This window comes from Lycium ferocissimum, chromosome 7 (assembly GCF_029784015.1).
Source record: "Lycium ferocissimum isolate CSIRO_LF1 chromosome 7, AGI_CSIRO_Lferr_CH_V1, whole genome shotgun sequence".
Lineage (NCBI taxonomy): Eukaryota > Viridiplantae > Streptophyta > Magnoliopsida > Solanales > Solanaceae > Lycium > Lycium ferocissimum.
Genome location: NC_081348.1, coordinates 20,436,427 through 20,462,046, shown reverse-complemented (window position 1 = coordinate 20,462,046; position 25,620 = coordinate 20,436,427). Strand labels below are relative to the sequence as shown.

General features: G+C 37.5%; 2 protein-coding genes across 2 annotated transcripts; one reads left to right on the top strand and one right to left on the bottom strand.

Moving 5' to 3' along the window:
* The first annotated feature begins 1,882 nt into the window (after window positions 1–1,882).
* Window positions 1,883–6,172, top strand: LOC132063699 (thioredoxin-like protein CITRX, chloroplastic). Its single transcript, XM_059456379.1, has 4 exons — window positions 1,883–2,171; window positions 2,958–3,080; window positions 4,873–4,953; window positions 5,139–6,172. Exons 1-4 carry the CDS (start codon window positions 1,980–1,982, stop codon window positions 5,253–5,255), a joined length of 513 nt encoding a protein of 170 aa, XP_059312362.1. The 5' UTR covers window positions 1,883–1,979; the 3' UTR covers window positions 5,256–6,172.
* LOC132063698 (E3 ubiquitin-protein ligase KEG) lies at window positions 5,909–24,779 on the bottom strand. The gene is made up of 16 exons (XM_059456378.1): window positions 23,716–24,779; window positions 18,600–18,962; window positions 18,256–18,486; window positions 17,900–18,022; window positions 17,223–17,556; window positions 16,536–16,693; window positions 15,265–15,422; window positions 14,997–15,118; window positions 14,193–14,327; window positions 10,835–10,959; window positions 10,616–10,720; window positions 10,256–10,498; window positions 8,769–9,102; window positions 8,254–8,442; window positions 7,749–8,054; window positions 5,909–7,599 (listed from the first exon to the last, which is right to left on the bottom strand). The coding sequence occupies exons 1-16, from the start codon at window positions 24,429–24,431 to the stop codon at window positions 6,376–6,378; spliced, it is 4,866 nt and encodes a 1,621-aa protein (XP_059312361.1). The 5' UTR covers window positions 24,432–24,779; the 3' UTR covers window positions 5,909–6,375.
* Window positions 24,780–25,620: the final 841 nt, after the last annotated feature.

Sequence of the window (25,620 nt, the reverse complement as noted above, 5' to 3'; positions counted from 1 at the left end):
GTGTAGCAGATTTTCTTGATCTACTTCATCTCCTTCATTTCCATCATCAGTTTCTTCATCTTCTAGTTCTTCTTCACTTTCTTCATTTGTATATACTGCTTCTTGGCTCTGTTCTTCATCTCTTTTTGAGGATTGATTGTCAGTTTGGCTGCCAATTTGACTATATCTTTCCTCAACATTTGCTGATTCATAAATAAATTATCTACTTGTTGCAACAAGTGTAGAACTTGTTGTAACAATTACAAATTTGTAGGATATCCTTTATAAACAGAATCAAATAACTGAAGCTTTGTCCAATAGATTTGTAGTTGTTGCAACAGATTATCTACTTGTTACAATAAGTGTAGAACTTGTTGCAACAACTAAAAATCTGTTAGATATCTTCTACAAACAGAACCAAATAACTGAAGCTATGTCCAACCGATTTGTAGTTGTTGCAACAGATTGTCTACTTGTTGCAACAATTACAAATCTGTAGGATATCCTCTAAAAACAGAACCAAATAACTGAAGCTATGTCCAACAGATTTGTAGTTGTTGCAACAGATTGTCTACTTGTTACAACAAGTGTAGAACTTGTTGCAACAACTAAAAATCTGTTGGATATCTTCTACAAACAGAACCAAATAACTGAAGCTATGTCCAACAGATTTATAGTTGTTGCAACAGATTGTCTATTTGTTACAACAAGTGTAGAACTTGTTGCAACAACTAAAAATCTGTTAGATATCTTCTACAAACAGAAGCAAATAACTGAAGCTATATCCAACAGATTAGTGAGTTGTTGCAACATATTGTCGACTTGTTGCAAAAAGTGTAGAACTTGTTGCAACAACTACAAATCTGTTGGTTATCTTCTACAAGTAGAACCAGATAAATACTAGGACAAGAACAAAAAAACTATCTTTATAGATATATTTTCCTAAACCCCGAACCATACCAGGACAGCAACAGAAAAACCATCTATTTGACTACAAATACATAACAACAACAACCTGAATTTTATTTAAACTTTTCCTAAACCCAAAAAAAAATAATCAAAACTTCCTTTCAAGATTTTTTTTTTTTGGAGTGGGAGGGGGTTGCAAAAAACCAAAAATAAAACTTTTCAAAACCTTTTCTTAAAAACAAAATTAATTTTTTTGGGTGAGTGGGGGAAGTAAGAAACCAAAAAAAAAAATTCAAAACTTTTTTCAAGAAAAATCATTTTGTGTAGGGGGGTGTGGGGGGGGGGGGGTGCGAAAAAATAAAAAAATTTCAAAACTTTTTTTGTTTAAATAGTTTTTTTTTTTTCCGGAAGGGTGGGGGGTGCAATAAAACAAAAACAAAAATTTCGGTAGGGGTGGGCGTGGGGGAGGGTTGGGAGGAGGAGGAGGGGGTGAAAAAACAAATAAAGAAAGTCAAAATTTTTAAAAAAAATTTGGGGAGAAGGGGTGGGAGGAGTTGGAGTGGGGAGGTAAAATAAAATCAATTTTTTTTAGGGGGGGGGGGGTGGGGTTGGGAGGAGGAGGAAGGAGATGAAAAAATAAATAAAGAAAATCAAATTTTTTTTTTTTTCAAAAAAAAATTGGGGGGAGGGGGGGGGGGGAGGGGAGGAGGAGAAAGGGGTGGCTGGTAAAAAAGAAAATAAATTTCAAAAATTTCAAAAAAAAATTGGTGGGTGAGGAGGGGGGGAGGGTGGCTGATGAAAAATCAAATAAAAAATATCAATTTTTTTTTTATTTAAAAAAAAGGAGAGAAGGGAAATTTTTTGGATTAAATTTTTATTATATTTTATAAAAGATTAAAAAAAAAATCATTTTAAATCAAAATTTATTTGAATTTTGCTTTCAAGTGGTCTCATGAGCCCCCTGTACTTCCCAGTCTCTCTCTCTCCCCCTAACCCCTACAGAATTTTGGATATCTCTCTTGCTCCTTAAACCCCTCTTAACACAGCCTCTCTCTCTCTCCCCCTCGGGCAAAGCAGATAAAGCAATAATAATGCAAGCTGCAACTCTCTCCTTTCGCCCTCCACCGCCACTCCATCACTTCTCCACCAAACCCCATCACCTCAAATATTCACTCTTCTCATACACTCCTCCAATTCCCACACTCTCTACTCAAACCCTGACAAGAAAATACATTTGCAAAGCCACAGCTGCTGGAAAGTATGTCAGGGAAGATTATCTTGTGGTATGCCTTTCTCTACATACATATATGAATTTTGACACTTAAAGCTATCTACCCATTTGGTTGATTATTTTTTCCTCTTTTTTTTTTTTTTTGGTGTTCAATTTCATTTAGTTTCTCAATTTTAATTTAATATTTCCAAATTTAAGCTATTGGGTTTGCTCATTTAGAAAATTCACACTCCCTCCATCCCAATTTATGTGATATAATTTGACTAGACATGAAGTTTAAGAAATAAAAGAAAAACTTTTAAATCTTGTGGTCTAAAATAAGCCAAAGATATTTGTGTGGTTATAGATCATCTCGTTAAGCGTGAAAGGTAAAGTTTAAAGTTAAATTGTTACCAAATAAGGAAATGTATTATGCTTTTTGGGATAGACTAAAAAGGAAAGTGTATCACATGTTGGACAGAGGGAGTATCAATTGGGGAAGTTGGAAGTATGTGCTTTCTTGTATAGAACATTGTGGATAAGCTTTGTTTATTGCTGAATAAATTGTTTTTGCTTACTGGGTTCTGAATAAATTATTAGTACATGTTGAACGAAATTTTTGATATAAATACAGGGTTTGAGCCAAAATTAGTGGGTTCTGCCGAATCAGTAACTACTACATTGGTTTCACCCCTGTTGATAAACAAGTACATAAATGAACTCTACTTAGGTTGTTGTTTTAGAGCCATTTATAGGAATACATCTGTTAATTTTGAAAGTGTAATTTTGTTTCTAATGAGCACGGTATGCAAAGGTTGCTAATTCCAATTCCTTTTAACCTGATTACACGGGTTTGCAGAAGAAGTTGTCTGCCAAAGAGATTCAAGAACTGATAAAGGGAGAACGGAATGTGCCAGTGATTATTGATTTCTATGCCACATGGTGCGGTCCTTGTATTTTGATGGCTCAAGAACTTGAAATGGTATGTTTGGATTCACATGACAATGTCTTAAGCATTTCTTTAATCTGCTATTGATGGTTTAATGTAGTTCAAGAAGATTTGTACCATAGTTCAAATAAGCTTGGTTATTTTAATTGGTGAATTTCCCTGTTCACGAGCCATTTGGTTTGATAATGATTCCATCTTCTAGCTCCAATTCTAAAGTAGTTGGGTCGCCTACAAAATTAGAGTATTCCATAATAGCTTGACTACTTTTTAGCAGACCGCCAACCTATGCAGCTTCTCGCTTATCTGGGTTTGGGGCATGCTATGTTGGTGAAGATTCCAGTAATGATTAGAAATTGTTTTAAATGCTTAAAATTATTGTGGCAATATATGAGGAGAAAACTAGAAGCATAGAGAGGCGGGCCCATTATCACCTGAGTTTCGAATGCTGCGAAATTTTGAAGTTAGGAGTGGACATTTTTCTATCAAAGTGAATAACATAATGTAAGTTATACCTGTTCACTCTCTGAATAAATCACGATTAATCAACCCTGGCGGTAATACTTTTAAACTCGAGGAAACCTTATGCTCATTGCTATGCTGTATTTAAAAATATAGCAAGTCAAATTTGCACAATTCTAGGAGCGTACATTCAATTATTGAAAAGATAGAAATAAATCTCAGGTGATTATGATAGTCACGTGGTTTGTTTTATCCTCAATCTCCTTGAGCTCTCACTTGCTTGGAGAAAAGCTTGTGTTGACCTTTTTCTTCACCAAAAAAAAGCTTGTGTTGACCTTTTCTTCAGTGTATGGAGAAATGAATATAAGTAGACAAAGTGCATATGGAGAATGTTAGTGATTTTCACTTTCCCTAGTTGCTTATTGAACAATGTCACATTGAGGATGGGACAAATCATCCATTATTTAGTATTAAAATGCGGAGTGGTAACGAGCAGAGGGTATGTGTTAAATGGATGAGTGTTGCTTATGTGGTGAAGGAAAACTATTAGCTAAAGAGGAACTATTTTGTTGCAAAAACTTTAGAAGTAAAAGTTTGTATTTTGATAAATTTTAAGTAAGTTTAGAAGCTATAAATAACGAAAGTAAAGTCTGCTGTCTGTTAAAAGTTACCTATTCTAGTAGCCGGAGAAAAGATTGACGTTAAACTTGATATGTTGCTAAAATGTGTGATGTCCTCGCAAAATTTACCTGAAAGGCTAACATAAATTGCATATCGCAAGTCGTAATCAAAGGATTGTATTACTTCTACGCCTTTATAAGTTTATCCTCTTGGATAGGATTAAGGAGTAAGCTCCCTCTATTAACGTGATTGCAAGATTGGAGATCCGACAGTCTATTTCAAGTTAGCTGATATCTTTGAAGAAGAAAAGGAGATTGTTTCACAATAATGAGAATGATGCAAAAAGTATCAAATGTCTTTTTAATTTCAAGTATACTTTTGCCTTTTGGTGTAAAGAGTGTCTTCCCTTATGCATGGATAGTTGGGCCAGTCAGTTGGATGATTGGCAAAAAGAGCCACAACAAAATATAAATACTTTTGGGACAATCTTGGTGTATTTTATTATGAAATATATTCCACTTACCAGCCCCCACCCCACTCCCCACGCAAAATCAGTAAGTCGAGTTCCATTTGCAGTAGTCTGCTTGGAGTTTAGTGATATCTTGCTACACACTAGGTTATCTTTGCTAACGTCAAAATTGTTCTAATCAGAGCTGACTATCTTTTGCTTCAAGGATATACTATCTTGGCTGATAGATATGTTATTTGAGTTTTTCTGTGGTATAATTCCAATTTCATCTGACAGCTTGCTGTAGAGTATGAAAGCAATGCACTTATTGTGAAAGTAGACACAGATGATGAATACGAATTTGCACGTGATATGCAGGTACAACCACTTATCGTCTTCTTTGAATCAAAATTTGTTTCTTTCGATACTATAGACATTTTTTAAGAAAAGTTCTGTTTTCTCTCCTGTCGCTCGTGAGTATACTTTTCAATTATCATTTATCAAGCTACTGTCTTTCGAGAATTTGCAAAGCTGTATGGTACACTGAAATAATCTCCTCTCAGGTTCGAGGACTACCTACATTGTATTTCATAAGTCCAGATCCAAATAAGGATGCTATCAGAACTGAAGGGCTCATCCCAATACAAATGATGCGGGACATTATTAATAATGACTTATGATGAATAATTCAGTAGGTTCTTTGTTAGTGGAACTGTGCATCCGATGCTCCTTGCTGCTATTGTCAAGCTGCCTTTTATTTGTTCGTACGGATGTACCAATATGTGGTTCTCAATATAAATCTTCTGCAATTTCTTTGTGAATCTCTCCAGCTTGGTAGCTTCCTAGCAGTGTAAGAGTTATAAGTTGTAACACAAATTTTGCACTTGAAATGATTAAAACAAGTTGTGCAACAAACTGCAATATCTGATGTTTACATAGAAATGAATGTCTAGTGTAGAGTTCCTCTAGATTGGAAGTGTTATGTACTATTCCAAATGTTCTCATGGTAGCTTCTTGTAAGTAGTGAAGTTAGATTTTGATAAACGGTTTGGTAGTTTGATCTTGAAATATAAACTTTAACTTCGTTTAAGGAATTGATAGTTAGATTTTGAATTTATCTTACATGCCATGACAATCAACGAGAGTCATAGAAGCAAATAATTTGGAGTTTCGTAAGAAGTTCACGTATCTTTTCTACCTCTATAATTTAGGTGCCAAATCTTTCTTTTTTCTCCTTTTTGTTTCCCAAGTTTGGACAAATGTTTCATAAAACTCAGAACATAAAGGAAGATTCATTGAAACCCAATCATATTTCACCAATATAAAGAGGAAAGACAATAAATTCACATGCTTCTCTATTCAAACGGCTAAATAAATTTTACAAAAATGTGAGCGGTGGCCTCAGCATTTTTAAATGACAAGATATAGGAGAGAAATGTTGAAGTCTAGTGTAAGTGAACTATGTTTGAAAGCTATGAACCCAAAAATTACTTGTGATTTGTACAGAAGAGAAAACAAGCATATTACCGTTAACCAGCTAAAACGAAACATTCTGCAGAAAAATCCCATCTGGTTGAACTTCAGCAATGACCGTAAATCAACCCCAGCTTCCTTTTTATCCATCCGTCATCAAATCTACTTAGTGTACATCGGTCTTCATGGCTGTCAACTGCACTGGGGCAGTGTATAACGCCATCGCATAGACAGCACATGGGCTGCCTCTCCTATAAATTAAAGAAGCCCTTGGCTTGCCCTGCCCACTATCTAGTGAAAGGAGGAGCTGTAATAAAGACAAACCCTTCATTGATCATCGTGCTCATGAAGAACAATATCAGCAGGGTCTCCAATCCATGGACGCCCTTCTCTCCATTGAAACTTGATTCTTAGCTTCCCATTAGCATCTACTCCAACCACCTCACCTCTACTGGCATGAGTCTCCATCCCCCATCCCCACCGAGGTGCCACTAGCCCATCTCTGATCTTCACCTTATCCCCAATTTTAAATGCCCTAATTCTTTCCATTTCCCCGGCCTTGCAGAGCCATAGCCGATCCAAAAAGCAGAATGCAACCCAAAGATCTCCATCTTCTATGCGGTGCACTACCCCAATACTTGAATGAGAGACATCCCCCCACTGGTGTGTTGGGTTAGACACATTGTCCCTAACCCTGACCCAGTCGCCAACTTGGATCGCCTTTTCCTCCACAAGGTCTACTTCTGAAGGATCAAGCATCCAAGATTTTGAGCCTGCTGGTGTGTAGATTCTTAGTTTGCCATCTGCATCAATTGCTGCTATAGTTCCAACACTTGCATGACTATGACCTGACCAACCAAACCTTGGCTGCTTCACCGAGTTTCTTACTCTAACACGCTGACCAACTAAGAGCTTGTTTACTCTCTCAAGATGGTTACAATATCCCTTCCACTGGTCTTGCTCTCCACAAAAAGCGACAAAGACATTTCCATCCCACTGATCTCCTTCATAACTCATTCCTTGCACAACTCCAATGCTACCTGGCCCTACAGATTTCCAACCACTTGCAATCTCTCTCAACATGACCCACTCTGCGACTTCAAATGTTGGCTCTATCTCAAGATCTGCAGGATCCCCCTTCCAGAGACATTGTAAACCGAAAAACGCAACCCTAACTTCTCCATCAGCATTAACGCCAGTTATAACACCTCGAGAATCTGGATTAGTGCCTCTCCAGCCCCATCTTGGTTCTACCAGCCCAGCCCTAAACCTAACATGCTGTCCAATTCGAAATCCAGAAACCTTTTCAATGTCGGTGTAATGAGTCATTAGGCGTCCTTTGCGGAAACAGCATGCGAGCTCCAAATAACCAGTGTCTTGAACACTATGCACAACCGCTAAACTTTCTTTGCCTATGCTGTACCAATCATAACTGGGTCTAGTTCCCAGGCTTGGTTTTGAACGTACCCAATCACCTACTTCAAATCCTGAAAGTCTTTCTGCATCTCCAGGAGAAACCTTCCATAAACTGTCTCGCCCAGCAACCGTAGCCTAGAAAGCATCAAAGTCAGCACTTCATTAAATCTAAAAAACTAAATGAATTGGAAGTCAATTCAAAGTTTCACTAGATTTTATGCTACTTATAAGGTCAATTGAAACTCTCCAACGATTTTAAAATGAGAGAAGCATCGTAAGCTTACATTTAGAGCACCGTCCATGTCAATTCTCACAATCTTTCCAACCGTTGCTGGTGTCTCATTGGACCATCCAAGTCGAGGCTGAGAAACAGATGGCAGAACATGAATTTCTTGTCCAACTTCAAAAGGCGGCACCTTCTCCACGTCTGTCACTGAACAAGAGAAAGGCTTGCTACGGAAGCAAAAAGCAATGCCAACATCACCATCTTCTTCCAAACTGTGTATTATACCTACGCTATTCCTTGTGATGTCCTCCCAACCATATTTTGGTGAGGAAACTGAAGCTTTTACTCTTACCCAGTCACCTACCTGTTAATGGCAGAGAACAGAAAAATTATTGAGAACGCTACCTACAGGTACTTTATGTCCCACAGACTTGATCATTTTTCTTTAGTTTTCATGATCTCATCTCCCCAACCCCCAAAACATAATGGAAGTTCCTAATCACCAATAACTGCATCTAGCATCCTCATTAAAGAACAAAATATTGATCAATTACATGTATTACCTTGAAATCCTCCACCTTCTCCATGTCAGAAGGATCTGCCTGCCACGGGATGGGCCGATTGGGAATTTCTATGATCAACAGACCATCAGCCTCTATATCAATTATTTTTCCTACACTATGATGTGTTTCACCACCCCAAGCATATCTTGGCTCTGCAACAGTGCGCTTCACACAGACCCTATCAGCAATCTGTGAAAAGGTACAGAATGTAGAATTTAACCAATGAACAGTGTTAATGGAAATTCTGAAAAGGAACTCCCTTAGTTTCATTTTATTTGGCGATGTTTGAAGGGGCACAAAATTTAACCAATAATCATCTCTTGACATTTCTATGACTATAAGAGCATGTCATCAACGGCAAAATGGATGGGAAGTTAAAAAGTTCCCAAATATGAAAGGGTGTCATTCTTTTTGCAAAAAACTAAAAAGAAAAAGAGTGTCATATAAAATGAAACAGAGGAAGTAATAAACTATGGGACATCAGTACAGTCACTGTACAATAATATATGTCTTACTCTGAATGGCTCAACAGGTTCAACCTCTTCTGGCTCACAATGCCATGGATGAGGAAGGTAGCTTAGTTCCACCATCAGACTGTTGTCTGGTCTGACGCAGTACACTACACCAATGCTTCCTGGGGTTGCAGATCCAAATCCATGTTTAGCTGTTGTAAGTGTAGGACGAATCCGCACCCAATCTCCGACCTTGAATTCCTCCACGCGTTCCATCTCTGCAGGATCAGCCTTCCACCCTCTAGATGCTCCAGGAAACCCAACACGAAGCACCCCATCATCATCAACACATAAAACAGTTCCTATGCTGTCATGGGCATGGCCACGCCAACCAAATCTGTAGAAAAGCAATGTTGTTACTATTAGCTAAAAAGAAATGCTAATATTTTCTGAGTCAGCTTGAAACATTTCAACTTAAACCTGGCTGCAAATGACATTCATGAGTCAGCACCACAAAAGCTAAGCAGCATTAGGCAAGACAGAACTCCGAAAGAAAAAACTTGACTAATTTCATAGCGATGCAACTTTTTGTTACTCTATACTATATTTAAGCTGTTTATACCTCCAAATCACTTTCCTCTTAATATTTAGGTCAATGAGCGAGGACAAACATAATACATTTCTCAGTTTAAACCTGGTTGCAAGTGACACTCATATATCAGCACAAGGAAAACTAAGCAGCTATTGGCAAGGAAAAAGGCTTCTTAACTTTGGGTAACCGTACGATTATAATGTATTTTTTTAACTTCTGCTACTCTATTTAAGAGCCAGATTTCCCTTTCTATACCTCCAAATTTCTTCATTACTGCTAGGTTTATTGCACTTAGAAAGACCTAGTTATGAGCTATAAATTCAGTATATTATTTATCCATTTAAGACTTAAGGCATCTGTTTCTTGGATCACTAAGTTATTGTCATGTACTGCATCTGAGTCATCATAACTTATAAAAGAAAAAATTGATTATACATATATGAATCATTACTATGTAAGGAACTCATACCCAATTTAACCATAATGGTCGCTAGAAACTTCCATTGTAAATACATAGCCAACTATTCATGAGACATTACAAAAGCCAAACCCAACACCAAGAGGGGGGGAAAGGCAGGCCTGTACAAAGTAATAACAGTAACTCGAAGTTAAGCAGGCCCATGCAATTTTTTTTTTATAAACAGTAAGATGCTGAAATAAGAGGGAATGCACTGAACCCTTCCTGAGGGAATGTCTCCAGCGGGGAATGAGTTTCGAGCAAAGTTCAACAAATCAGTCAAAACCGGGGCCTTCCTTGTCAATTGCAAGAGCATGTACATGATTCCTCTCCAGAGAAATAATTACCCACCCCCACGCCCACCCCCACCCCGCCCCCCGCCCCAAAACACCTTTCTGGTTTAGTGCCAAAATGTTCTAGCTCGAGTAAGAGAGCAGAAAGGACATAAGAAGCACATAGCCCTACTATAAATACAACGTGAATAACAGTTTTATGTCAAACCTTGGTTCTCTCACATCTGGCTTGAGCTTCACGTGTTGGCCCCTGTCCAGTGGAATCACTTTTACAACTTCATCTACCAATACTTGAGCCTCCCGGCCATCCCCAGAGCAAAAGGACACAATGAGATTGTCTTTGTCAAGGACTTTTTGAACAAAACCAACACTCCTATGTCTAGCACCTTGCCACCCATAAGTTGGTGTCACAATGCTTCTCTTGAATTTCACCCAGTCCCCTACTTCATATCTGAATAGCATATGAACATGCAGCTCTTTAAAAAATCAAGCCCAATCAACAAGCAATTTACATAATTATAAAATAACGACCAAAATAGCAACAGAAAAAAAAAATCTTTATGCTCACACTGTGGGAGATAAATGGACCCCCTTTTCCCTAAGTGCCTCTATCAAATCTTCTGAAATCCATTCACGAGGCAGAGCCTCCAAATAGTCGCATAAAGTTTTGCCACTGCAACAGTACAGTAGACATTGATGAAGTTAATGCCAAGCTCAGATACAAGAGTGTAAAGTCAGCCCCCCATGATAGCATATAAAGGAGTGGTATGGGCTAATTGGAACTTGCCTGTGATTCCTAACTTCAACAGCAGCATTAGGATACCTGAGCATAACTACAATCCAATCAAGATTTTCACGAATCATATTAGCAGAGAATGCTGCTACATGAAAAGCATTATCACCTTCATCATCCTGATATCAGTGAGAAATTCAAAATTAGCTAAAAGAGGAATATAAGAGATAGACAAACAAATATTGACAAGTATTGAGAAGTAAACCAATATGTCATGAGCAAATGTAATACAGAGCCATGACCATAATGTTGGAACTATGGTTTACATTTAGGTGCCTACATAGGTGTACGAGCTTCACAAAAACAATTTGCAGAAGTAGAATTTCATTCAGGGTCATTCATGTTTGAATAGGAACCTTTGGAAAAAAAGGACTACGACCATAAACTACAAAATTCAGCAATTTCTCAGTTTGAGGTGTATCTGCTAAGGATTTGCACATCCAAACTCTTAATGAAGAACTTTCCAGCCTCGAACTTTGCAATTTTCAAAGTCCAGCAAAGTTGCAACAAACAATGTATTTTGATGATGATAACAATGCCATCAGGTGCAGATATGAACAGAGCAAAAGCCAGTTCTTTTATAATTGCAGGGAGCTGAGGAATTCTAACAAAGCATCTATATCAAATACATTCAGAAAATTAACCCCAAATGCCAAAAAAAAATACAAACCCTTGTACTTGAGCTCGTGTAGAGTATCTTTGTCTCCAAAAGTATAACAAAGTTAATTGATAGAACTACCATTATGATTTATTGTGCTTTACATTTAATACTTCTTCTAATTACTTAAGTGCTTTTAATTATCTTGCATTACATTCAACAAATACTGTTCCTCGGAAGGAGGATGGCATAGGAAAACTCTAAAACATATATTATTTCCAATCTTTAGGTAAAATAACACACTAATAGATGCATAAGAACTGGACTCTCAATAGAATCTGCTAGATTAGTTTATTATATTAAGACTAAAATTTGTTACATTCTTCCCATGGTAACATAATTTTACATACTGCACAAAGTAACAACAAAAGAATATTCATAGCATTCCATAATCTTCTTCTCTTCTCTTATTTTCTTCTACCCGCAAGGGTGGCTCAGTTGGTTGAGCATGGGGCGTTCATAATAGAGGTCTCATGTTCGAAACCCCCTGCCTGCAATAGCGAGGGATTTGCTTTCTGGGTCGAGCTCATCGCACGGGGCTTGCCTAGTGCGGGTTATCTTTCCTGTGTGGTTTGCGGGCTATTGCACTGGAGCGGAGTTTACCCAGTGCGCACCCAAAGCATAGCGGCCGCGGGTTCCCTTGTCATAAAAAAAAAATAAAAAAAAGTACCTAAGCTACATATAGCTTCATCAAGGTTTAACCTCTACAAGTCAACATCAAGCTGTTGGAAGCCTGTTAATACCTTAATGTTTTTGAGAACAAAAATATATTAAGTCATTTATGCAGATCTCTCGTTTATGCTTCATTTCCATCATTATGCAAGTACTTTTCCTTCTACCTCATTCTAGTTAGCAAGGGCCTAATTAAGAGCTTTCTGCAGATCTCTCTTTATGCTTCATTTCCATCATTATGCAAGTACTTTCCCTTCTACGCAAGGGCCTAATTTAAGAGCAAGAACTTTGCATAACCATATAAAAGGCTTCATTAGTTGAGCCATAATATTCAATTGAAGAAGCTCTTACAGAAATGCATCTTTTTCCTCCTCAAATGAGACAGGAAAGGGGGCAAGGCAGAGAAATGATTCTTTTTTTCCTAACAGTTTGCAGCGAAAAAAACTAAGTAAATAAATGAAAGATTAATAAGTCAAAATTCAGAAGTCCAATCACTTACTCTGTCCCGAAATGCTTGGCCAGCTTTCTGTTCTAGGATGTCCAAACATTCTCAAATTTAATTGGAAAATTATTATACATTTGGGGTGTGTTTGGTATGAAAGAAATTGGAAAACGTTTCCCGATTTTCTCTTGTTTGGTTGTACTAAATACTTGAAATAAATATTTTCTTAAGTAAAATGTTTTCCTAAAATAAGTGGAAAATGACTTCCCTAGAGATCCAAGGGAGAACTTTTTCCAGTTCCCTAGCTCATGAAAGAGGATTGTCAAGACCATATCAAGAGACAACCCATTCCCTCGACAAATGTGGGACTAAACACTTCCCCACACAACCAGAACTGGACAATTGGAGCGTGGATAACATAACACCGGGGCCCAACATGGAGAAACACAACAAGAAGGTTTGGCTTTGATACCATGTGAACCTTGAGCCTAACTCAACCCCAAAAGCTAGCTCATGAAAGAGTCCATATAAGGAGACAACAATTCATTCCGTCAACCAATGTGTGACTTAACAATTCTAAACTAAAAGCATGATCCACAATTCTCGACAAACATTTAACAACTCATATCATCAATTGTTCTTATAATAAAAGAGGACAAGCAAATTAGGACAGAGACAATATACAAGAAGTCTAGCTTGATAAGGACAATTATGACAAATAGAATTACCAACCATAACCAATTATTTAGTCAAGAACTGATGAAATTCTTAAAGTCATAAAAAAATTCCTCCTATATTTTTGGTGTTAAGTCATACAGTCGACAAAATTCCTGGGAAAAAAGAAAAAAGGCACTGGGTTTCAAAAATGTCATCTGCCCATCTATACATGTTGGAAGGAACACTAACCATGCACCACCTAAACTCTTAACTCAAGAGATATGTACGCAATTATGTGTACACCTAATACCCTTTCTTCAGTCCTGACTATGCCAACAAATTTCCGGCGTCCTTCCCTTTCTCAGGTGCAAATATGAGAATGAAGTCTCATTAAGCACTTAAATGGCCCAAGTGTTATTCTAATCCACAAATTTCTCTCTTTTCTTCCTTTTCTTTATTTTTTAATTATTTATTTGAGAGGGCAAAGCAAGATGTGATAGGCTTAGACCCCGAGGACGCATGGCAAGAACAACAGCAAATGATAATTTCCAGGTTAATTTCAAGCAAATTAAGCAGCCCAAATGTAGAATGGACCAAAAGATAATTTCAAGCAAGTTATTACTGAGGTTTTTCCTCTGCCCCCTGTGGGTTGTAAATTCCCACCTCATCATATTTGTATGACGAGTTTTTGTGATTACAAATGTAGTTACCTTTACGTCAAAATATATATATAAATATATATATATATATATATATATATATATATATATATATGTATTTATAAAAATATACTATTAGGTGCTCTAGTGATAAAAAATAACATCATCGCAAAGATAAAACGGAAAATTCCCAGAGAATAGCAGCCAAAAGACAATTCATACATACATATATAGTGATAGATCCAAAAAGTGTCAATTAGAGACCTGCATATTACAATTTGCCCCAGCAGACAAAAGCAATCCGACACATGATTTTGCACCTCTGTTCAATGCCACATGAAGAGGTATCGTATTATTCACATTCTTGATGTTTACATCAACTCCAGCGTCGAGGATGATCTGAAGAAAATTTGAAAGTTCATCAGACAACAAAACTTATATTGGTTAACAGATTTACAATGAAAAAGAACCCTCACTTAACTACAGAGCAGAACTAAGAAACTAGTCTCTTGGCAACAAAGGTGTGCACTGGCTTACAAGGACATGAAGACATGCATATTTTAAAATAACGGGGCCACAACAGAATATGACATCAAATCACTCCTGCACCTATTCTTTTATATATCATTGATCTATCAAAACAAGAATAAGAACCCTCGATCTTCATACTGTATGAACTCGCACGTAACTTGTGAACAAAAAACTGTTCTGCTGGAAGCAAGGGTTAAGTGGAGCAATGTAAAATCATGTCTAATAGAGTACTAACTTTCGGTCCTTATAGTAATGACCCATTTATTTTATGAGAAATACTTTTATATCCCTTTTTATCTGTATCAATGGAAAGCCACAGACCTAACAAAAAATCATTTTTTTATCAAAGAACTAACCAAAATTCATTAGAGGTAGTGTCCTGAAGATTAACATGAGATCAGTGAAACATTTAACCGAACTGATGATAAAAAGTGTCACTGTCCAGCCGAAGCACGCTTTGGACATATAACCTACGATTTGTGTTTTTTTTCTTCTTCCACAATAGCACTTGTCGAATTCAAGTACATATCAGCCTACCTTGACCAACTCAATATCGTTTATCATAGCAGCAGTGTGCAAAGCAGTTCGAAAAAGTTGTGTGTCTTGTGCAGCTGGATCCGCTCCAGCAGCTAAAATTAATCGTACCAGTTCTCTCCCCTCTACAAAAGTAAAAAAAAAAATTACTAGTAATGACAACCAAGAACATGTACGGGTAGTCAAAAGTCAAAAAAGAGAACTATCAACTGTCATATCTTGTAAAACAACTATATCTATGTTCATCCTTGAAAAAAGAGAGTCAACCCACCTGCTTCACGATCTTTCTTTAAGGCTGCTGCCATGCACAGTGCAGTACCAACAGGACTTGGAATATCAATAGCATCGGCGATATCTTGAATAGATGCAAGTTCCACCCACCTCTTGACAACAGCAACATTCCATGTTGTGACGCACAAGTGCAGTGGCCTGTAGAAGGAAAGACACAAGATATGCACCATGTAGAAAAGGGAGAGGGCGGGAGATAAAAGAATATATAAGGGCAAACATGCTCAAGCATCCACCGTCATGAGCAGTCAGTTTTGCTCGGTTGCTTTTCTAAAAAGCCAAACTTTGAACAACTAGAGTAGAAGTGAAGCAGGTTTAACGAACAATTGCCAATGCTAAACTTCTAAGCATGCACCTGAAAAAACTGTAGAATTATCGGACACCCTATCATCATTTTTCAACGCATAGATCATGCCCGTCTAAACTCATTAGCCACATAAGTAATCTTCTGATCACTATTGTCCCAACTATTCTCTCTCAAAGTTCGTCGTTACTGTGATTTTAAGTCACTTTTTTAGAATGGGTGATTTTGAGTAACATATTTGAGTAATTAAAACAGTGAAACATAACAAAGGACAAATTACTCAGTAACTTCCCGTGTTGCTTCGACTAATAAGAGTTAAAATTATCTTACGGCCAATATGCAAGAACCCTAAATAGATAAATACAGTTAAAACATAATAGCGACACTTCAACAGTTAAATCAATTACAACGCACCTTCTAAATACACAGAAGGGGCCACATCAGAGACCTTTAAAAAGTTTTAATATGATTAATCAGCTCCAAAAATTTACTTCAAGCTCCGTTCTGAACTTAAAGATGCCACAAACTCGATTTTCTTTCCATTAAAAACGACATTAGTCAAACAAGTGGACCACACAATCGTTTTTGCAAAGGAAAGGCCATCCTTTTCCTAGTAAACTTTGAGCTCTTTTCTTCATGATTTCCCTTGATATATACACGCACTTTGGATGAATTAACAAATCTGACTGACAAAAGATGATACTCTACCCCTCGGGAGACATAAATTCGAAACATGTACTTCTAATCTGCAATTGCCACAACCACCATGATCTCTTCTCATACTGTTTTCCTGTGATTTGACTTAAGATTTATTTTGCACTTTTCTCCAACCTGCTTTTTATCTTAGTCTTTTTCCAGCCTCCCCAGCTATAGGGTTACCCCCCGACTAGAGTTTTTTTTTTTTTTTTTTTTTCACAAAACATTTCAAAGAATGAATAGGAATCACTTACGTCAAATTTTTGGAGTTTAAGATACTCATCGATTTACAGCCTCCATTTTCCAGTATGATCTTAGCACAATCCGTATATTTCTTAGCAACTGCTCGATGAAGCACCGATTCGCCTTCATCATCAACTGCATTCGGATCAGCCCCAGCCAATAATAATTCCTGTGAAAGGAAACATAAAAAGGTTAGATAGGTACTAACACAATAAGTAACAACCAACAGATACCAAAGATTTCTATTCCAAAGAAGGATAAAACAAAACAGCATCCTATTAACATGCTTTGTCTTCTTCCTCTTCCCTTTTTTTTTTTTTTTTTTTGGGGGGGGGGGGGGGTTGGAGTTTGAAGAGAGACGAGAATAGGCCTGCTGAGGACAAACCTTTGAGATTTGAAATACAGAGCAGGATTCATCAGTGAACAAGCAAGAATCTCATATTGGACTACAGAACCTCTTTTACCTTGTTTTGTTTACTTTTAATAATAGAATGGGTAGAGGAGGATTGCCAAGAGGGGAAGGACAAGAGGACGAATGAGAAATTGAACCTGCACCTCCTCTGAAGCCTTTTACTTTTACTTTTATAATCTAAAATACTATTCATCTTATCTCTTTGGTAGCCAGACTTTCCATTTGTCCCCCACATTTTAGTTTTAGCCTAGCATCTTTCTCAACATAGAAGGACGAAGAGACCTACACGCATGCAATCTGGTTGGCCATGGTATGCACAGACATGAGCAACGGATGGACCAAGGCCCTCTCGAAGTCTAGACGTGACATTGGCGTGCCTCCTGATAAGAGCACGAACACATTCAGGTGATCCAGCCGCAAGAGCAAACACAAGGGGTGGATCACCATCTTTGTCTAGGACATCCACATTTGCCTGAGAGTATTCCAGAATGGCCTCAACAAGTTCCACACTTCCTCGTCTACAAGCAAGGTGGAGAGCAGTTTGCCCATCAGCATTTTGCGCCTCTAGTACAGAATGTAAAGTGCTAATACTTTGTCCTGAAATCTTCGCTAGCAAGTCTCTGCATTCAGAAGGGCAAAAGAGATGAAGTACATAGAAAAAGGATTCTTAGGAGAACTGCCAGAAATTGTAAAAAGACGATTCAGGGAATAATGTTCCTGAAATTTCTTGAAGGAATATGTGATTAAGCACAAGTAACTTCTGTAAATTCCCTTCCCAAATTTGAAAAATCTTGATGACCTGATTTTTTTTACTTTTTACTTTTTGCTTTTACATTATGAAACTTTAAATTTCTGGTAATCTCTCGATTTTTTTGGATGAAGTAAGAGGCAATTTCTGGTAATCTCTCGATTAATTTTGCAAAATAGGATATCCTACCACCTAAGAAACACGGCAAGGCTTACCGAACTCCATTCCCATTGCCTTCAGAGACAAGTTTGTGTAGAAGACTGGGATCATCAAGAGAAACCTCCACATGATATGCCGCAGAAGGTACTACACCATTCGTTCCCAAATACTGCAAGTTACTGCATTTTTAAACATATAATAATCAGCATTTATCTGAGTGGCCAATGATTAAACTCAAAAGAAACTGCAAAACATTAATAATTAACAATCAGAAATGAGGAACACGACAAACACTGCAGCAGCTTCGATCTAAGAAGCAAGATAATTAAGTATTAAATGCTACCTTCCAACAGCTAACCATATTCATATGACAATTCTGCTACAAAATATCAGCTTAGCTAAATGTTCTTACTTATCAGGGCTGGCAGGAGGGCTTCGAGGGATCTCTTGCAAGTGGCGAAGAAATGTGGCTAACATTGAACTAAAGGTTGGTCTCTTGGAAACCTTGAACTGCAGACACTCACCAATCATCTTCCACAACTCTGGCGGTATTCCAACACCCACTACACTTGCATATTGAGGAGGTTGTCTCCTTGCCTTTATAACAGCCCGGTAAATTTCCTCTGCACTTAAGCCAGCCCAGCTGCATAAGAATGACAAAGGGTTCTCTAAGTAAATCATATGGAATAGATGAAATTATACGCTAAAATGTAGTAGAAGTGAGTAGTTGGTAAAGAAATACAAGTTGGCACTTACGGAATAGAACCAGTGCACATTTCCACCAATGTGCAACCAAAGCTCCAGGCATCTGACTCTGGAGATATACCAATGGCACCATCCCAGAAAAGATTAAGTGATTTCTTTACAGGCTCCCACGCTTCTGGAGCAGTGTAGTTTGGGCTAAGCATAGTACAATCCATGCAAGAATGGGTTATTGCGGACTCACACTCCAATCGAGCTTTCCTACAGGCAGGCTTCTTTAGAATTGCTGGAAGCCCATAATCAGATACCACAGCATGACCATTTGCATCTAAAAGAAGATTGGACGGCTTAATATTCATGCAAACAATACCAGCTGCATGAAGTTCAGCCACCCCACGCGCAATGTCTGCTCCATATCTGGATTAAAGATGGGATAATACATTAAGGTTAGGAGATACTTTTTTTTTTTTTTTTGAAAAGGTAACATTCAAGGTTAGGAGAAACATGAAACACTAAAGCCACCATCCTCAGAGTACTCATAGAAAAATGACTAGATTCGGTAAACTGGACTCCAATGAGGAGCCTGGGGAAGAGTTGAAAAGGGATGAAGGGAAGCACTGGGTGGGAATTGAACCCTTGCTGACTCTCTAGAGCATCTGTAAGCTAGACTTTTGATAAGCTTCGAAGTTTGAAAATTTTATTCAAGCAGTTAAAATTCTAGATAGTTACAACATATCCAACCAAATTCATTTCCTTATTATTTAAACCTTTCAGTTATGGCTGATGAAATCGATCATAATTAAATTGGAGAACACTGGTGATTGGTTTAGATTCTACAGAAGAGCTTCCAGAGCTCCCACACGATAGAAGTGCAGAAAGGATTTGTAAATTAGTAAATTATCTAACTGAGTTTGTCAACCGTATTCCATACAAAAGCTTCTAAAAGCTTGTTGGCAGGGTCTTGCACTTCTATGGAGAACCTTCCCCCTAGCTTTATGCTTTCATGGCTAATAAACAGGCTAGGGTTACAATTTATCTCATCATTAAACACAAATGTAAACTCTTGGACATCATTCTCAGAGAACTGAATTATTATTAGGAAAATACCTCAAGCTCAACATCAGCTTACATCACTCACTGGTTATCCCATTTGGAATGGATCTAATGATGCGTCTTCTATGTCAAATCTTACTAAAATAAAAAATTCTGCACAATGAAGGTTTGAGATCTTTGCCATGGCAACCCTTTTGTTGGAACAGATGCCTCCAAATTGTATTTGTGGCCCAGCACTTATAAGCTGCCCTATTTTTTCTCCTTTCATAAGTACAACAGAAGCTGTCCTTGGCAATATTTGCGAAAAAGAGTGGGGAAAGACTACTTGGCAATACATGTACGAAAGAGTAAATGAGGGACTGTTAACCGCCTTTCATAATACAGTTAAGTGCTAAAAAAGTTTTGGTTGGTTTTGCACTCTTTTCCTTCCCCAAAAAAAAGGGAATGGATATAGAAGCCTCATATAGCCAAACCGAACTAGTTCAGAATTGAGGTATAGTTAATTGGTTTTTGACTCTCTTTTTGGTTACAGTCAGTAATGTCATTATCCATCCAAGCAGGTTGCTTCTTGGTCTGAAATGTGAATTGGCCAATAGAGGGCAGAAGTTGAAAATGGTGGGCTCACAGTCACTGCCCCTTGTGTACTTTGTTCAAGCAAAGAAATGGAAATGATTGCCCTTGGGCTTCGGTTCAACAGTTAAGAAGCAACACATGAAGTGTAGGTTTAGCGCGCATCACGGGTTTGAACTCTGCCTTGGACAAAACCTAGTATTTTAGTTTGAAGATGGGTAGAGTACACTTACTTCAGAGTTTCAAACCTACTGATACCTCACAAAATGGTGTCGGTCCACAAATGAGGCCACAGGCGATTTCTCCATTATCAAAAGAAAAAAATGGAAGATGATTTAAATATTATCTAACCTATATCCATAAAGTGATATTTAAATATCAGAGCAACCTTCTTTTTAGGAACAAAGAAGAGAACGCGGAAGGGACTGAAGAGTTTGTGCAGTCCACTAACTCTCTTGCACCTTAATTATGTACAATGTAAATCTACTCGATCTTTGTGCATTGTGTATTCTGCTCTCTTTGTTATTTTTGTGATTTTGGCAGCATTTCCAAAGTGCTTCCCAGTCCAATAATGGACAATTCAGCCGATCAATTAAAAAAAAAAAAAAAAAACAATCTCATTGCTTAACCGCCCCCCACCACTGTTTTTCTGCAAGATAATTAATTTTATTAATAAAGGGAAACTCTCCTGTATACAAGCAGTATTCCAAAAGTAGCAAATATACAATAACTGCCTCTCAAGGTTTGTTCATTGTAAAAGCCAGGGATACCAAGAGTATCAGGGTAACAGCAAGCATTTACACGACAAACATATTTGAGACCCCATTGAGAGGTCAAATGACCAAGCCAAACCCGCTAGATGGCCAATAAAGCACAGTTAAGTGTGCATTATGCACTGAAAGTTGTCCATGACGGTCTTAATTTCCCCTCGTACCAGCAACCAATGGCCTTGGAAGATGATACGGAAAAAATATGCTCCAAACAAAGTGGCATGTTTTAGCTGGATAGCTACCCACTATGCATGTTTCACTCAGACTAGTCTGCAAAGGAGGGTTTATCACTTTTCACCAGATTAAACCTATGTGGTAAAGCTAGTGGGGACACTGACCAGCTATTTCCGTTCTGCCTTACACTGCCACACCCATGGGGACTTTCCTAAAACATTTTTGGACTTCATTGAACCATGCACAAGTCAGTCAAGGATCTTCTGTAATGCTGGAACACAAGGAATCTGGACAGAGAAAAGATCTGGAGCACTATTCCACTCAACATTTTGTGGGTAATCTGGAGAGAAAGAAACAACAGATCCTTTGAAGAAATGGATGACAAAATGGTTAAAATATAGGCGTTTATACCAATTAGTTATACGGTGCAACTTCAAGAATGTATATGCTATAGATATTTTGTTAAATTTCCTAGCATCAAAACAGGATTAGATAGTTACAGATCTGGACAAACTTTTGTAACCCCCAGTCCACAACAATAACATACCCAGTGTGCACATTGCACAAGCAAAGCACAATAAGACATGCTTGTGCACAATCCCACTTATTTTTTATTCTTAAGAATCCCCACTTCTTTGTGCCAAAGCATCCTTCAAATCACTTGAAAAAACTTGGAGGGAACGAGGGGGGGGGGGGGGGGGATAAATTTTCAGGTGAAATTCACTAGATATGTACCAAACTGATCTTTTGATTATCAAAAGAATTCAATGAATATTTACCATGTCACTTGTCCTTGGAGAATGAAATTTAAATTTCAACCATGTATTTTACGAGGTAGATGGTTATAATGCATTTAAGCATTGTCAGATTGGCGTACATTTCTCAGTTGGACATTTAATCTAGTTATGTTCGATATTATGTGGTGAAACAGAAGAGTTGCACCTGCATTTTGAAGGATCAAGCTACATTACGATGTATCAACTAATACACAAGTGAACTGTCAAGATCTGCATTTTGTTGCACTGTAGACGCTATCTTGACAGCATAAAAACAAGATGACTAGTGATATGAATGGTGTAGTATCAAGTATCAACAAATCTGTCATTAGTCCGAGACAAAACGACTAAACTGGCAACATATCAGCAGTTAACGAGAATTTGAATCGCCAGTTGATACACTGTCAGAAAGCAAGCCAATTATGGTGGACAGCAATGAATCTCTTCGGTATTCAGTGGATGACGCCAGCAACGTTGCAAGACGCTATGTCCAACTAGGCTTTCAGACAAAGGAAAAAATGATGGCCAGCATCGGATTTATCTCCTTTGACACTAATGAGGGTATAATGGAAGGAGAACGGAGAGTTTTGCTGGGATGGAGAATACACTTTGTACAAATTAGGACGAATTTCGTTTCTGGTAAACTTTCAGCGCACCCACAAGGTCCCAACTAGCATAGACGACTGGGTGTCATTTATGAGAACAATGTCTTGGTGTAGGTTCACCAATTTTTTGTATACAAAATTGTGTGCCGGTGTCTTCGTCCCCACCATATCAATGAACTTATCATTTATCAAAAATAAATATCAACGTCTTAGTGCGGCCTAATGGTCAATGAAGTGGGATAAACCATGAAAGACCAGGGTTCAAGAAAGAAAAAATACTAGGTAATTTCTTTTGTCTACCGAAGCCTTGGTGAATATAGTTACCATATACCTTTGTTGAGGGAAGGTAGCAAGTATTCGATGATTAGTCAAGTGTGCACAAGCTAACCCGGACACCATTATTACCTATATATCAGCATCTTACTGGCAATGTTGTTAGTATAGTGATACTAATCTAAGCGTGGCAAATTTCTTTTATCTAGGAATTTTCCTACAAAGACAATCTCAAGCAAATAATGTGGCTTGGACTATTGAATTATCTTAAGTGCAAAAGTAAGTTTGTCATACACTAAAAGTTATTCTTTTTTTTTTTTTTTTTTGATGATGACAAGGGAACCCCCCAGCCGCTACCTTTTACACCAAAAGTTAGTTCTCCATTAGTTCTTGATTAGAATCATAAGAAAGACACCTAGGATACATAGAAGCAAGCAGTTTCTCTTCCATTCTGTGAGCAGATATTGCTTTTACATCTTGATACTCGATAGTGGATACTGCAATCCAACCCTTCATTTCCACTTTGTTTATGCTAGTAACAGCTTTTCTCTGATGGCAGTTTTAGCTCATTTGATTTCTTGTCAGTAAACAGAAAGGATTCATATAGTGCACTTGTATCTTTGTTCCTCAATACCTAGGCAATGCTACTATTTTTTTCATTCTTGTTATCTTTTAGCTACAAATTCATGTATTTACTCAAGGTTTGGGTATATAAAACATCATGTGCAAGATAGTAACAACATTTCAGCTCTTGATAGCTACAAAGCACATGTGGTAGTTTTCCCATAATTTAGAGTTCTAATTACACAAAAGTTCCAGTTTTTTTTTTTTTCAATTCTCTACTAACCCTCCAAAATCTGGAACAACAAAATCAACAAGCTAATGGATCAATTGGAAACAAGATTAACCCTTTATCCAACACAAAAGAAAAAAAGATCTAAACTTTTACCTCAGAATCTGCTCAAGTGTGAGTCTCCCTTCGTTCCGCTGCATCTCGGTCTGTACTGACCCTTTACACCTATCCATAATCAAACACAAACTTCTATCCAATTTAGTCACACCATGAAAAGCACACACATTTCTACACCACATAGATTCCCTCCTCAACTTCTCCAACTTCTCTTGCACCCATACCACATGTTCCACATCCATCTCCTCTCCAACTCCCACCTTCTTCACCGCCACTTTATGCCTACACCGCCTCCCACCACCCGAAATCGTTGCCCCCCACATTTCTACCCCAGGCCTCATAGACTCACCACCTATCCTCCTAATCAACTTAACCGCTTGATGTGCACCTACCTCTATCCTCCCACCACCACAACCCGAACTCGACGCATTGCGGGCCCCATGCCTACGCCTGGAATCATTATTCTCCTCATCCTCAACATTACCCTCAGCATCCTCTTCATCCTCATCATCACTTGAATACCTGGAATCCCTAATTAAAGCAAGGATCGCGTAGTTCTTCTTAAGGGCAGTAACAGAGTTCCCCACAAGGGACACGTGGCGACACCTAGGGCAAGATAAACTAGTATCTGGTGAAGCTGAGAACATTCTAGAAAGACACTCCCTGCAAAATCCATGACCGCATTGGAGCAGTAAAGGACAACGCTCCTCTTCATCATACCTATTCTGACAAACTGAACAACAAGGTACTCTCATAATAATAATAATAATACTAATCACTAACTGTAAGTAAACCCTCAAAATTTGGGATTATTTGAACCCGGGTCGGGTCGGGTTGATTAATGGGGATTGCAGATCCACTAGAGAGAGAGAGAGGGTTTTAGAGAGAGAAAGGAAATGGTAGGGGGATGCGTGGGGGTTAATAGTTGAGTTTTGAGGAAGAAGACGGAAGCTTTACTGAGGGGTTTTTCTTTCTTCTTTTTTTTATCTACGTACAAATGCTGAACCGCATAGTACAAATCACTTGATGCATGTTTAGCTATCTGCTGGTAGGAACTAGCAAGTCTTCACTTTCTAAACAAACAGTACGAATACGTAAGGCTGATTGAATTCTTTTTAATTCCTTAACTTTTGAGGAAAATGAAATGATATGTCTTGTCCTCTTATCATCTAAATAAAAGTATATCAATTATCTTATTAAGTGAGACTTAGATAATGGAGTATGTAAATTTACATAATAAGCTTGATGTGATAACCTAAAAATAAAGTAATACAGTATTTTTTTAATTTATGATAGAAAGATTGCAATATCTTGATACAACAATACTCTTGATTAAAAAAATTCCAGTAACCAATATATCAAAACAAGTTCGTAAAAGATTTTTTATTTTAAATTGTGTTTTATTCTTAAAGTATATACTGGAACCAACTCAAAAAGTCTCGTCCTTGATTCCTAAATGATTTGATTTGTAGTTTGACTAAACATTAACTTTAAGGAAGAGCCAAAGATCTTTAACACATAAACCAAATTTGAATTAAATACAAATCTGTTATACCAAATAGTTCGTTTTCTATCCTTTGAAGCCTGCAACAGATCATATCGATAACGAAATGCAAATGCAAAGTCATTTTCTAAGTAATAAATTGCAATCCATCTAGAACAAATAAAAAAGTAATGTCAAACAAATTGGACATTCATATCTTATCATGTTCTTATAAAATGTGGCTTTAGCAAGGTAAGCGAAAACATACACGAATCTAAACATATGTCATGGTTATCTTTTAAATTTTACGACGTAATTCAATTGAATATAAAAAATACATTAGTCAATATATATATATATATATATATATCAAGTCTGAATCATTTATTTACAATTCAAGCTGACAATATATAACATTACAATTTATCCGATTAACATGATTAAAACCATGAAATACATTA